The sequence below is a fragment of the Tasmannia lanceolata genome, unplaced genomic scaffold (assembly GCF_043159265.1).
Source record: "Tasmannia lanceolata isolate RefF3 unplaced genomic scaffold, GAP_Taslan_0.1 ptg000004l, whole genome shotgun sequence".
Taxonomy (NCBI): Eukaryota; Viridiplantae; Streptophyta; class Magnoliopsida; order Canellales; family Winteraceae; genus Tasmannia; species Tasmannia lanceolata.
In genome coordinates, this window is record NW_027518681.1 from 3289957 (window position 1) to 3302993 (window position 13037).

Below are 13037 nucleotides of genomic sequence, written 5' to 3' on the forward strand. Positions count from 1 at the left end.
CACCTTATAATTAAATCTCTTCTCCCATGTTGCCAAAACACCTCTACATACCCATAATCGTCTACTCATTTTTCTTCATGAAGAAACCCTATGCTTCTCGATCCTACCACTGTAACTCACCGCCCTTTACTCAATATAGCAGTGATATGACTTATTCTTTACCACAGACACTCTTCCCTAGAGATTTGTATTGCGTAAGCTGGAATGCAACACTTTTCTACCTATAATAATCTTTAACCTTGAGGTTACATTTGGAGAGAAGAAAAGGCCTTTCGCCAAGCCTAACGACCCATTAGGTGATGTAGAGCCTGACACGTTCGAATCAGCCCAAATTTTGGAGGGGAGAATTAAAAGTCTTGACCCAAGAAGTTGCTCAAAAAACTCCCCATGATTTTGCGTGCTTTTAATTTTCGGAATTTTTTAATATCCTGACTTTGACATTCCCTCTGGCCTTTCATGACTATAGTAGTATCCATGCTGCTTTCCCTGAGCTTGTCCTTGACTAGAGAGTTAGTGAAACCACCTTGTTTAGGCAGTCGGTTTTGAAATTTGAATTTCAACAGTAACCCAAAGGATTCGCCCTGGTCAGAGCCACCCGGTTGACTCGACTGAGTTAGAGCCGCTTCCGAGTCCTTCTGCCGGATCGCTCCACCACCAACCATCTTTACATTATCTGCATCGTTGCCCAAGCTCTGCTTCACAGCAGACACCACAGTCTGATGGTCATGAGTAGGGGTGTAAATGGATCGAATTCGGAGCGGATATGGCTTTATCCGAATTCGATTACAATATACACTATCCGAATTCGGATTCGGATTTGACGGATATTTAATATCTGTTACCGAATTCGTATCCGCCGGATATTGTTCGAATTCGGATATTATCCGTATCCGTTTATCCGGTAAATTCGAACATTTTATTGCAGCACTTTATCTTTTTCTCCTTCTTACTCCTCGAATGAATTTTCCAAACCCTAAAACTAGACCTCTACATTCTCTTCACAAAATTAACTCTCAAACCCTAAAATATATGAGATCCTCTTCTTCCTTTAAAAAAAAGTCAGAGAGAGAGAGAGGTGGTGGGGATGGATGATGGTGTTGGTAGTAGTCATTGATCTTTGGAGTGTCCTTCTATGATGGAATGAGTTTGGACTATTTTGAACAAGAGAAGTGGGCGTGCTGATAGTGGAAGATGAAGAGAAATGGGGATGGAGATGGGGATTGGGTTAGAGATGGAGGTGACTAGCGGTGATGGAGGTGGCTGTGAAAAGGTGGAGAGAGGCGGCGGTGGATTTGGTGGGGTTGGAGGCACCAAGGAATGCCGAAGAGGTGTCTCAGCCTCCTCCTTTCTCCTCTCTCTTGCTTGCTTCTCTTTGCAAACCTTAGAAGTCCCCTATTTTAATTGCATTTTGAGTTTTTTTATAACCCTAAGTTGGAAAATTGATCTGAGCCGTCAATTTACCATTAATGACTTAGATGGGCTTTTTGCTTTAGAATTCTCTAGAAGCTATGCCATCTTCTTTCAATCACCATCATCCATTTGTCTCTTTCATCCTACAACCCACATCTGTTGCTTCATAAAGAAGCCATGTCAAACTCCAAGAATTCCCTTAAAATGAGAGATTACTTCATTTCCTACCAAAAACACTTTTTGTTTTGTTTTTTTTTTCTAAAAAGAAAATTCACTTTTCTTTTAGAAACAAAAGATATTGGGTCATAACTAAAAAAAAATATTAATGATATTATTAATAATAAATAAAAAGGATTTACTTCTCGGATTCGGATGTTAAAAGAATCGGATATACCATTTACCAGATTCGCATCCGCTAAGAGTCGGATATCTCATAAACGGATTCGGATAATATCCGCTTGAAACAGATTCGGATAATATTCACTTTAAACGGGTTCGGATGCGGACGGTAATCGAATTTCCGAATATCCAGTTACACCCCTAGTCATGAGACAAAGGGTTCGAATCCAATGGATCAAACAGGGAAGAAGAAGCCTTATTCAGTGGATCCAGTTGCTTAGGAGGACAAAGACCTACGCCAATTTTGAAGTTACTGTCCTGGACACGAATGTGAACGAAAGGCTCAATTTCATCCGATTTCAAGCGAAGGACCAACGCCGAGGCAAGATCCATTCCTTCCAGATTTACTCTTAATACATTTCCAAAAATCAGGCCTAAAGCTTCAACCGTTGATAGCGCCCATACATGAAGAGGGGTCCCTGTAAAATTGATCCAAACCGCCTTTTCCTCCTGATGGATAACTGGACTCCAAGCAAAGAGGGAGGAAAGAAAGTTTTGATAGATGGTTTTTTTGGGAAACTGGAAATTAGTTTATGACTGGATGAAGAAAATGTAAAGAGGACAAGGAAGTAGAACGGGATTTTTAGGGTAATAGTTTTGGATGGAATTCTTGGGAAACTTCAATTGGTTTGGTTGTTGGGAAGACCTCGATGGTGGAATTTTGAATAGATGTCCGGGTGCCGATTTGTTTATCTTTTGGACTGGTGCTGGCATGTCGGTCCAGTCCACTTCAATATTTTGTAATGCAGGATGGGACTACTGGTCCCGATTGCTACCTTAATATTAATGAAACATGTCAATTTTCAAAAAAAAAAAATCTCCCTTCATCTTCATCTCTCCATAGTTTGCACAAGGTTTTCTTCTTAGGCCCTCTTTTTCGTAGACAATGTGTTCAGCACACGAGTACTGAGATCTAGATGGGTTTTCCTTTTGTATCAACTAATTGTAAATAGTAGACCTCACCAGCAACCTTTATTTTCCGAACTAATGAACCTTGCTTTAATACTTTATTTTGCAAGTATGGTGATCGTTGCTCTTCCAAGAAACCAGAACAAAGTCGAGGTAATATGATGGGACAACTTAATATGAGGCTCGTGAGAAGCACCAAATTGGCTAACTACACATGCAACATGTGCGATATCAGTATGATTCAGCCAAGTTCTTTCGATGTTGGATGAGCTCTCAACTCCATTGGGATAGTGCTAAGCAGACACTGGAAAGAACAACCAAGAGAAAAATCTAGGAGCTAGACTAGGGATAGTGCTGAGTAGCAAGAAATCCAGAGCGAGAATAGAGCAGAATTTACACTGAACAATGTTAACATAAATACTGCTGAAAAAAAAGTGTTGACATAAATACTCAAGCACTGATTTTGATAACGAGGCACTGAGATAAGAGGTTCACTGCCCCAGAGGACATGGGTGAGACTGTTAATTCCGATACGTGTTGGCGAGGGTTTTATGGGTTCGGCAAAAGAACTAGATTTCAGTGAGGGGTTTTAGAAGGAAACATGGCGGCATGGTTCATGAGGGTTTTATCAAGTTCTTTTCTTTTACTTTAAAGGAAGAAATTGTCTGATCTTCAACTCAAGGGCAAATCATCCCAGAGCATAGATGAACCAATAGACATCTCTGGGAAGCGGGTTTTCGTAAATAGTTCTAGGAGGAAGCTGCGTTTCATATTACCTTATTCTTAAGTAGGTTTTGGTGAAAAGTACTTGAAAATTAAAGCAGGCTTCTGTAATCGTTCCTATAACATTAGGGTGCCCTCCCATTTTTGGACCATTTGCCATCCTGTTTCTCTTACTAAAGCCTCAATCCATTCATCTGTCGTGCTCTCCTAGGATTTAAGAACAAAGACAAGTCATTGTAGGACAAAATCTCAATTGGAGGACACAACCCACACAGTTAGTTTCGGGTGAAGGAAAAGCCCTCAAGATTTTTTTTTATTTTTTTTTTTTGAGACGGTAAAAGGAGAATATATTAAAAGGCGAACCGAGAAGGTTCAAAACAAATTACAGAAGGAGAAAGAAACGAAAATACAAAATCATGGTGGGAGATAATCAAACCGCTCCAGATTAGACCTAAAAACACCACCCCTTGCTAGGGAGTCAGCATCTGAATTAGCAGATCTCCTCACATGCGTAAACAATATAGACGAGTCATGAACTATATCATCAATTTCCTCGAAGAAAGATAAAAACCGCCACGGAGCAGAAGCCGCACCCAAAAGCCAGAGAACAACATTAGAGGAGTCCCCTTCCACTATCACCTTATCTAACACAGAATTATCCAAAAACTTGATCCCACAATGAACTGCTCTCACTTCCGCTTCATTAGAGTCCGCCACACCAATGGGGCCCGAGAAAGCCCAGAGAACATCCCCCTTGGAATCTCTGCATAAACCCCCAATCCCTGCATCACCAGGATTGCCAAGAGAAGATCCATCGAAATTCAGCTTTAACATCCCATCGGGAGGAGGGATCCAGGATTGAGTAATTTTGGCTTTGCTAACCCGCTCCTTGCAAATAATCTGCCAACCTTCCCATAGATCATACGCTGAGACGAAATGAAATAGAGGAAGGCTTCTAGCCCAAGAAATGACCGCTGGAATGATCTTGATAAATATCCAGTAAGACGATTTTGCCACTCCTTCAAATACTCGGGAATTTCTTTCCTTCCAAATGAACCACCATGAAGCCATCATACACATCTTCCACAGCGTCTTACCCTTTCTTTTCCAGGGGCACCAATCCCAGCTTTTAATAAAATCTGATATGGTGTTAGGGAGAGCCCATGATACCCCAAAGCGAGATAGGATAAAGCCTCACACATCTCTAGTAAACTTACAGTGAATGAATAAATGATCAATGGATTCGCCATCCGCTAGACATAAAGGGCAATGGTTCACCAAAATCATTCCTCTCTTCCTCAAAAATTCAATTGTCTGGATACGACCACAACATACTGCCCACGCAAAAAAGGAAACCCTCGGCGGGCAAGAAAACTTCCAGATCGAAGCAGATAGAGGCTCAACTTCACTACACACCAAATGTTGATAAAAAGATTTAACAGAGAAAAATCCAGATAAACACCAAAACCACACACGGGAATCAACCCCCCTCCTCTTAATATAACACCCTTCAATCAAAGACATCAACTCTAAAACTGAATTCAACTCTCTCTCAAAAAAGTCTCTTCTAAACTTTGGCTTCCAAACCACGTAACCCGCTCAAAACAATCCGCCACCCATGCCACCTTTTGAGAAGACACCAAAAACAGATCAGGGAATAATACCATAAGAGGAACTGCCGAGCACCACGGATCTGACCAAAAACGGATTCTATCTCCAGCATAAACCTTAAAGCGAATACCTTTGCTAAATAAAACCTCGACCTTCAAAATATCCCGCCAAACAGTTAGACCTTTGAACTTAAAATTATCCGCAGTACACCAATTCCCCTCCCTGAACCCATATTTGCTCCCTATCACTTTAACCCATAAGGCAGAGGGTTCAGACCCAAACCGCCACAGCCACTTTCCCAACAGAGCCGTGTTAAAACCTTTGATTCTCTGAATTCCCAAACCTCCATTTTTCAATGGGATGCACACATAACTCCATTTAACCAAGGGAATTCCACCAGAGGAAGAAGAACCTCCACACAAAAACCTCCTTTGAATTTGTTCAATTCTAAGCGCTACACTCACAGGGCATTTGAACAAGGAAAGAAAATAAATCGGAATGTTTGATAAAACTGCTTTAATGAGAACCAACCGACCTCCTTTAGATACCAAATTACGTTTCCAGGAATCTAAACGCCTCTCAACTCTGTGGATGATTGACTTCCAAAAGTGTTTATTCAGTCTTCCCACCCCCAAAGGAAGACCAAGATAAGAAGCAGGCAGAGAATTCAATGTACACCCCAGAATCCTTGCAAAAACAGAAGCTTCAGAAGAAGGAACGTTTATAACAAATAACCCTGACTTCGAAAAATTAGATCTTTGACCAGAAACCATCTCATAACACCTAAGGACAGCTTTAAGATTTAATATCTGGAAAAAAAAGGGGCACAGAATAGCAAAGTATCATCTGTGAATTGAAGGAGCGAAACCTCCACTTTATTGCTCCCAATTAAGAAACCTTCAAAAAGACCCAACTCACTTCCTTTTTTCATAAGCCGGCTAAGAGACTCCGCAACAATCACAAAGAGAAAGGGGGATAGAGGATCCCCTTGCCTCAACCCCCTAGAAGATTTGAAAAAACCTTTGGAAGAGCCATTGATAAGAACTGAGAACCAAGCTGAAGATACACACAGGTCCTAATCCAACCTCTCCACCTAGAACCAAAACCCATTTTTCTCAGACTACAGTCCAGGGAAGCCCACTCCACCCGATCGTAAGCCTTTTCCATATCGAGTTTACACAAAACCCCTCCTTCACCACTTCGCCTGTATGCATCAATAGCTTCATTTCCAATGAGAGAACAATCCAGAATTTGTCTTTTATTAACGAAGGCGCTTTGACTATCTGATATTATTGAAGGAAGAACTAATTTGAGACGATCCGCCAAAACTTTATATAGACAACCAACTAAGCTTATCGGGCGAAATTCCGACACCTTTGAAGCCCCCTCTACCTTTGGGATTAGGGTAATGAAGGTTGCACCAGTACCCTTATCAAGAGTCAGACCATCAAAAAATGCTTGGAAAAATCTCATCAGATCCGATTTAACAACTTCCCAACATACTTGGAAAAAAGCCAGACAAAATCCATCCGGACCAGGAGCTTTATCTTTAGCCAAAGAGAATAGACCTTTCAGTATTTCCTCCTCAGTAAAAGGGACTTCCAAGTTTGTGGCCTCCCCCAAACTTAAGCTATCAAACTGAACCTCTTGCAGGATAGGGCGTAAAATATCATCAGAAGAATACAAAGCCTTGAAAAAACTAAGAATTTCCGATGTAATCACCTCCTTGTTCGTAACTCTTTCCCCTGCCAATACCATAGATTCAATTCTGTTCCTTCTCCGATGAGCACTAGCCATAGCGTGAAAGAAACTGTATTTTTATCACCCTCTACTAGCCACTTAACTCTAGATTTTTGACGCCAAGTGATTTCTTCATTAAGAAGTAGACCCTTATGCTCTTGGCTGACCCTGCCCAACTCCTCACAATCCTCTTTCGAGGCCAAACCACATTCCCCCAAAGCATTTAATTCTAGCATACGATTCTCCAGCCAACGCTTTCGACCATGGTCAAGCATCTTTTTCTCCTTTACCCAAGCTTTCAATTTTGCCTTAACATATCTCAGTTTATTACCAATAACTAAGTCAGCCGGGCCTTCCGATTGACAAGAAGACCACCACCCCCCTAATCTCTCCTCCATCTGGTGAGACTCCAACCAAGCAATCTCAAATCTAAAAGGAGAAGGGCCCCACGATTCCATTCTAGGATCTAATAGAATGGGACAGTGATCAGACACCAAATGAGGAAGCGCTTTCTAAAAGACCTCCGGAACAATTTCCAACCACTCCCCAGAAATCAAGAATCTATCCAGCCTACTTCTACTCTGACCTCTGACCTAAGTAAAGGAGGCACCACCCAAAGGAAGATCCACCAACTCATTGGCTGCTATAAAATCAGAAAAGGCCTTCATATTATTATTGACTCTATTACACCCCAACCTCTCCCCTACTTCCTTAACTTCATTGAAATCACCTCCAATACACCAAGGGTGAGAACAGCTCTCTCTAACCTTTACCAGTTCCTCCCAAAAAAGACCTTTTTCTGCTGTTGAAATAGGACCGTAAACTCCAGAGAAGAGTCAGTCAGCCTTATCCACCATCTTTTGAAGAGAAACTGATAACGAGAAATCTCCAGTCCACACCTCCTTACTAGACCATCGAACATTATCCCAGGCTAACAGAATACCTCCGGACGCCCCTTTTGAAGCTAAGAAGACAAAATCCCACTCTCTTTTGAAACCCATACTTCTGATATCCAGTCTACTAATTGAGGCCAATTTTGTTTCCTGAATGCAAACAAGCTCTGGCTTCCAAACTTTTAACAATTCTTTTACCTGTAATCTTTTCTCCTGGGACCCCAAACCATTAACATTCCAAGATAGTATCTTCATAATATCACTTAATTAGTAGAAAGCTTCCCCAATCTAGCACCTGAAGATCTCCCTTTCTTCTTCAAGAGAGCGCTCTTCCCACAAGATCCTGAATCATAATTAATATTCGATTTTAATCGAATTAATTCCCTATCCATTCTTCTCGAACTAGATTCAGCGGACCCGTTAGAGCAAGAAATCCTACCAACATCTCTATGTTCCGCTTCCTGTATTTCAGCTCTGTAAGCTTCCTCCGGACCCGCAAGAACCAACCCCAATTTCTTACTTATGCTCAAGGTATGATCAACCATGTACTCAGACATTTCCTTTCGATGGACCCGACAATGGGACCATCCCACAAATTTCACCAAGATGTGACGCCATCAACAGAGAGGGTGATTCCAGCTTACTACAGATACTCAAATTGAAAGTATGATTGACTCCCCCAACAGAGATCCTAACTAACAAGCGAAAAGGAGGCTCCCTATGAGAACCAGAAATACAATTCATCAAGCCACAAAGACCACTAAGGTCAATCAAAAGCTTATTAGGGCCACAGAGCCATGGAAAACACGAGCCTCCCTCAGAAAACAAAGAAAAGTTCCGATCTACATCGACCTTCCCACTCACAACTTCACTCGAAACCCATCTCGTCAAATTAACACCGATAGAAACATCATCGACCTCTAACTCCACCTCCTCTATCCGATCCTCCTCAAAAACCAAATGAGCAATTATCCCACTCGCTAGGATCTTGTCAAGATAGCTTTCCTGATTTAGAGATTGACTTAACAATGACAAAGCATAAGTTTCAAGGTTATCACTACCAAAGACAGCGACCTGGGAATCTTCTCCAGGGGAATAAAAAATCTGCTCCATCTCATTACAAAAACGATTAAACCGGTAAGGTCTAACCTCAGAGTTTAACTCATTAGACTTCTATAAACCAAGGCCCAAAGCAGCTTCCGGAAAGGCCCAGTCCATAGGCCCAGAGGATAAGTCAGAGGGAGAAAAAAAGATCTGAGTCTTGTCAAACTCATTCACTCTACCGCCAAAAATTAAAGTGGGCTCTGTTACCAATGCATCAGAAAGAGAGTCAGTAGGAAAGACCAAGCTATGGCTTCTTTGCGGTGAGAGTGCAGAAATAATATCTTCAAAGCTGTTAACAAAACAAGCCGGCCCCACTCTAGAAGAGACAAGACAGTCAAGGCCACACATGCTCCTCCACCTGTAACCTTCTGGAGACCCCGATTTTTGAATTTCAAAAAAGCCGCCAGCTGTTTCTGTGCTAACTTGCGCACTATGCTGCTCACGATAGTTCTGGTGTCTAAAATGCACCGTCTCCACTGACCCTGCCACCCCATCTGAGACTCCATGCTCGGTCTCCAAGGTCTGAATTCCGTCCATGGCAGAAATGTCATTCAATGCATTAAATTGATCATTTATTGGTTTTAAAAAAGCTTCACCTGCTTCTTCTACATAAATCTCTTCATTTCCAAAGATCGAAGAATCCTCAACCTCTTCAAGCCTCTCCAAGCTAACTTCCCCAGAGAAATCAAATCCCACAAAAGGATTGTCACCTTCTTCTTCGACGGTTTCTTTTGAGGCAAAAACCCATCTGAGGGCCCCATCAAGAGAGACTTGAATCGAAATCTCCTTGCCCAAAACTCCAGACGAGATTACAAGAATACGCCCTTCTTCGTAGCCATTTCCGGCGAAGCAATAAGGGTCCACTTCCACAATCTTACCGATTTTTTTCCCAATTCGCCTGAAATTATCCTCACACTAAGCTTCCGGCGGAACTCGTGCAATACTCCACCAAAAAAGGTTGCCTTCTTTTGGGAATTTGTCAGCCCACACCCTAAGGTCTAAAAAAGGAGAGTTCACTGCATTCTTCCAGCACAATATTATCTGCGTTCTGTTTATCCCTCTTGGAATGGATATCTAAACTTCCAGTTCTGCAATTTTGTAGACCACCACACCCTCCATCATATTACTCTTCCGAGATAACCAAGACTCTAAAGCCACCAAATTCCCAGACCATCCCTCGCTAAGTTTTCCCCATAAGCCCAAATCAGCGTTGCTGATCGATTTAAGAGGAACCACCTCAATATTAAAAGCCATACCTTCCAAAATAGAGGGGTAGATCTTCTCCACACTCGAAGCAACTATTGGGTTTTCCAGAAAATCAGACTTGGGCATCCCTTTCGACTTGCCTTTTGGTTGAGAGGAAAAATTAACATCCAAATTTGACCAGAACTTGTTACATTTCCAGCATTTCACTTGTTTTCTGAAGTTTCTAAATCCACATTTACAGCACCTCCAATCCCCCAATAGCCCATTCTTTCTTCTCCCGAGGACACTTTCAAATCGTCTAACATTTCTACTTTTTACATTAGACCACCCAGAAGCTTCACCAGAATCCATACCTCCCACCCTATAGCCACCTTCAAGGCCCAAAGGAACCGCATTAGCTCCCGACGCTACTGATTTGTCTTTACCATACCCAGCTATTGATTCAGCTCCCACTCTCCTCATTTCAGGCAGAACACACACGAAAACCCCCCAACAAAATCAGAGAGATGTACAGACCCCTACTTGGGGGAACTCCACCAGAGTCCAACTCTGATACCCACGACAACACAGAAACGAAAAATAAAACAGATCCAGAAACCCCCTCAAGATATTTTTATAGGTTACATGAACTGTGGATTCATACAAAATTGAAAAGGCACCTTAAATGGCATGCAGAAATAACAAAAACCATCTTTGAAAGAAAAAGAGAGAATAAAGATAGCAATAAGATAACTGGTGTTCTCACATGCTTCAGTCATGGGAAACAAGTTATTTCTTTGAATGTTAACTAAAGTCATAGGAAGACACTGGACTGTCTTCAGAAGTTGAATATAGTTTTCACTTCGCATAAATACCTGACCAACCGACCCCAACTAGTTTGGGACAAAGGCTTAGTTGAGTTGAGTTGATACATACCTGACCAACAGAACCAAACCGATACATGACATTTTCACCAGAGCCATCTGAAGCCGGTGATGACCAATAAGAGTCAAAAGCAACCCCACTAACCTGACAATCATCTTAAAACGTATGAGATGCAAATTGAAGGAAAATATAGCAATCACAAATCTGGATATTTGACAGAGAACTTACCCATGAGTTGTGACCCTCCCCCCATGCCACTACCTTCCGATCATCCATACTCCAAACTTGTACAAGATCATCTTCCCCTCCGGTCAAAATGTACTTTCCATCAATGCTAAAAATGGCATGTTGCGACCAATTCTTAGATTCCGTATATAAAAAGGTACATGGTTAACCAAAACAAGAAAACTTACATATGCTTCTACGTGAATTTAAAGATACCAAAATAGTGCACACATAAAAAAAAATTGACTGGGAGATTAATAACAAACAAAAAACAATTATAAATTGTAAATCAAATTATCAATACAAAAAGAATGAAACCAGAAAAAAGTTCATACCTCCAAGCACAACACAGCAAAGCACCATAATAGCTTTTTCCACCGCATATTAATTGCTCTTTTGAGTAGTCAAATACTCTCAAATAACCTGCATGGGGCACTCCAACTCAGGGTATCAACAACTGAGTTATAATAGTCTTAAAGATGAAACATAAGTAACACAACTACAAGGCTCAGGGGCATCTATCAGTTCAAAGCATTACCATCTCTCCCAACAGTTGCCAAATACGTTCCATCTCTAGAGAAAGAAATGCTGTTAATTGAGCCTTGGCAAATATGCCATCTCGCGATTGGGTTGCTCTGCAAGTATATCCAGAAAGAAGTGGATTGCCACCAATTAGGATTAAATAGTGCTTGCATATGGTGAGGGAACATCAATCATTGCAGACGCAGAAATTATACCACAAACAACCAAAGATTATTCAAGACATATTTTAGAAGAAAGAAGGGGTACAAGAATAGTATGGACCCAAGGGGAGAAGTACAACTGATGTTAGCACCAAGTCCCACATGGTCTTTTGAAGCTAAAAATTTTAGAAAAGACGTTGGTTTTCCATCAGATAATCATGAACAATTTCTCAAGATTTATTGAAGCTGTTTAGAGGAAGGGATTGGCCTCACGACTCGCATACACAGATTTTTGGATAAATCTGAATATAGGAAGAGATTTACTGCAAATTTCAGAGAGTTTTGTTGGGATTGGATACTCAAAAACATGAAGGTCAAGTAAGGTTAAGGTTTTTGAATATCATAAAGAGTTTTACTTGATTTAGGTCTCTATGTTCAGCAAATAACATAAAGTTCTGGATTATAACTAAGAAAGTCCTAAGTAGTTTGACGCTATGGAAGTTTAGTTCCTGAAGTTTAGTTCCTAAGAGCTAAAAGTCTATTAGGGTCCATTTGGATCTAACAAGTATAATTTGCTGCCTTCACTACAGTGAACACACCATTCTGAGGATGAAACGAAACCCTATTCTTGTTCTGTTTTCTAGACAGAAGTCGGAAAGGATTCCAGGCACTGCACCGGAAGCAGGCGATTCTAAAATGAAGGTAAAAAGTAAAAACAGCTTCTGTGTTTCAAAAGTAATTTACATTTTACACATTCACAGAGAAAAGAAAATAAAAATGAAATACAAGAATGCAAGAGAAAATAGCAACCTATACTTCAGTTGATTTGTAGAAAAGAGTACATCAAGAAAATGGAAACAAAAATTCCTCAATCTAAAAAAAAGACAGAAAGCAGAGCAATTGCAAGCAAGAATAAGAAAACAAAAGCCTCTCGTTTCCATTTGATTGAGATAAAAAAACAGAAATATTATATTTATGTATCTCTACAACCGCCTCCGCTTTAACTAGGGTGAAACCCTTGTTTTATTTTGGCTCTCCTCTCTCGATCTTTGTGAGCTCTTGCTCTCTCTACTTAGAGATTGTGGCCTTGGCTCTCCTCTCTCAATCTTTCTGTCTCTCCACCCGTTCAACAATGTGATCCCAAGATGGCATTTTTTATCCACCTGTCCCTAAAGGCAGCCCAAGATAAGTGGATGGAAGAGAATCCACCTTGCACCCCATTATGCTAGCGAAACCATGGAGCGCATCCGACCCGATGTGTATTCCGAAA

General features: G+C 41.1%; 1 protein-coding gene across 1 annotated transcript in view; it reads right to left on the reverse strand.

The window, feature by feature from the left end:
• Positions 1 to 13037, reverse strand: part of LOC143876055 (uncharacterized) — a 32747-nt gene that overhangs the window by 3052 nt on the left and 16658 nt on the right. The window contains exons 8-11 of the mRNA XM_077377664.1: positions 11623 to 11719; positions 11420 to 11507; positions 11088 to 11193; positions 10911 to 11003 (exon numbers count right to left, since the gene is read on the reverse strand). Coding sequence (XP_077233779.1) covers positions 10911 to 11003; positions 11088 to 11193; positions 11420 to 11507; positions 11623 to 11719 — 384 coding nt within the window. The remainder of the gene's footprint in view (positions 1 to 10910; positions 11004 to 11087; positions 11194 to 11419; positions 11508 to 11622; positions 11720 to 13037) is intronic.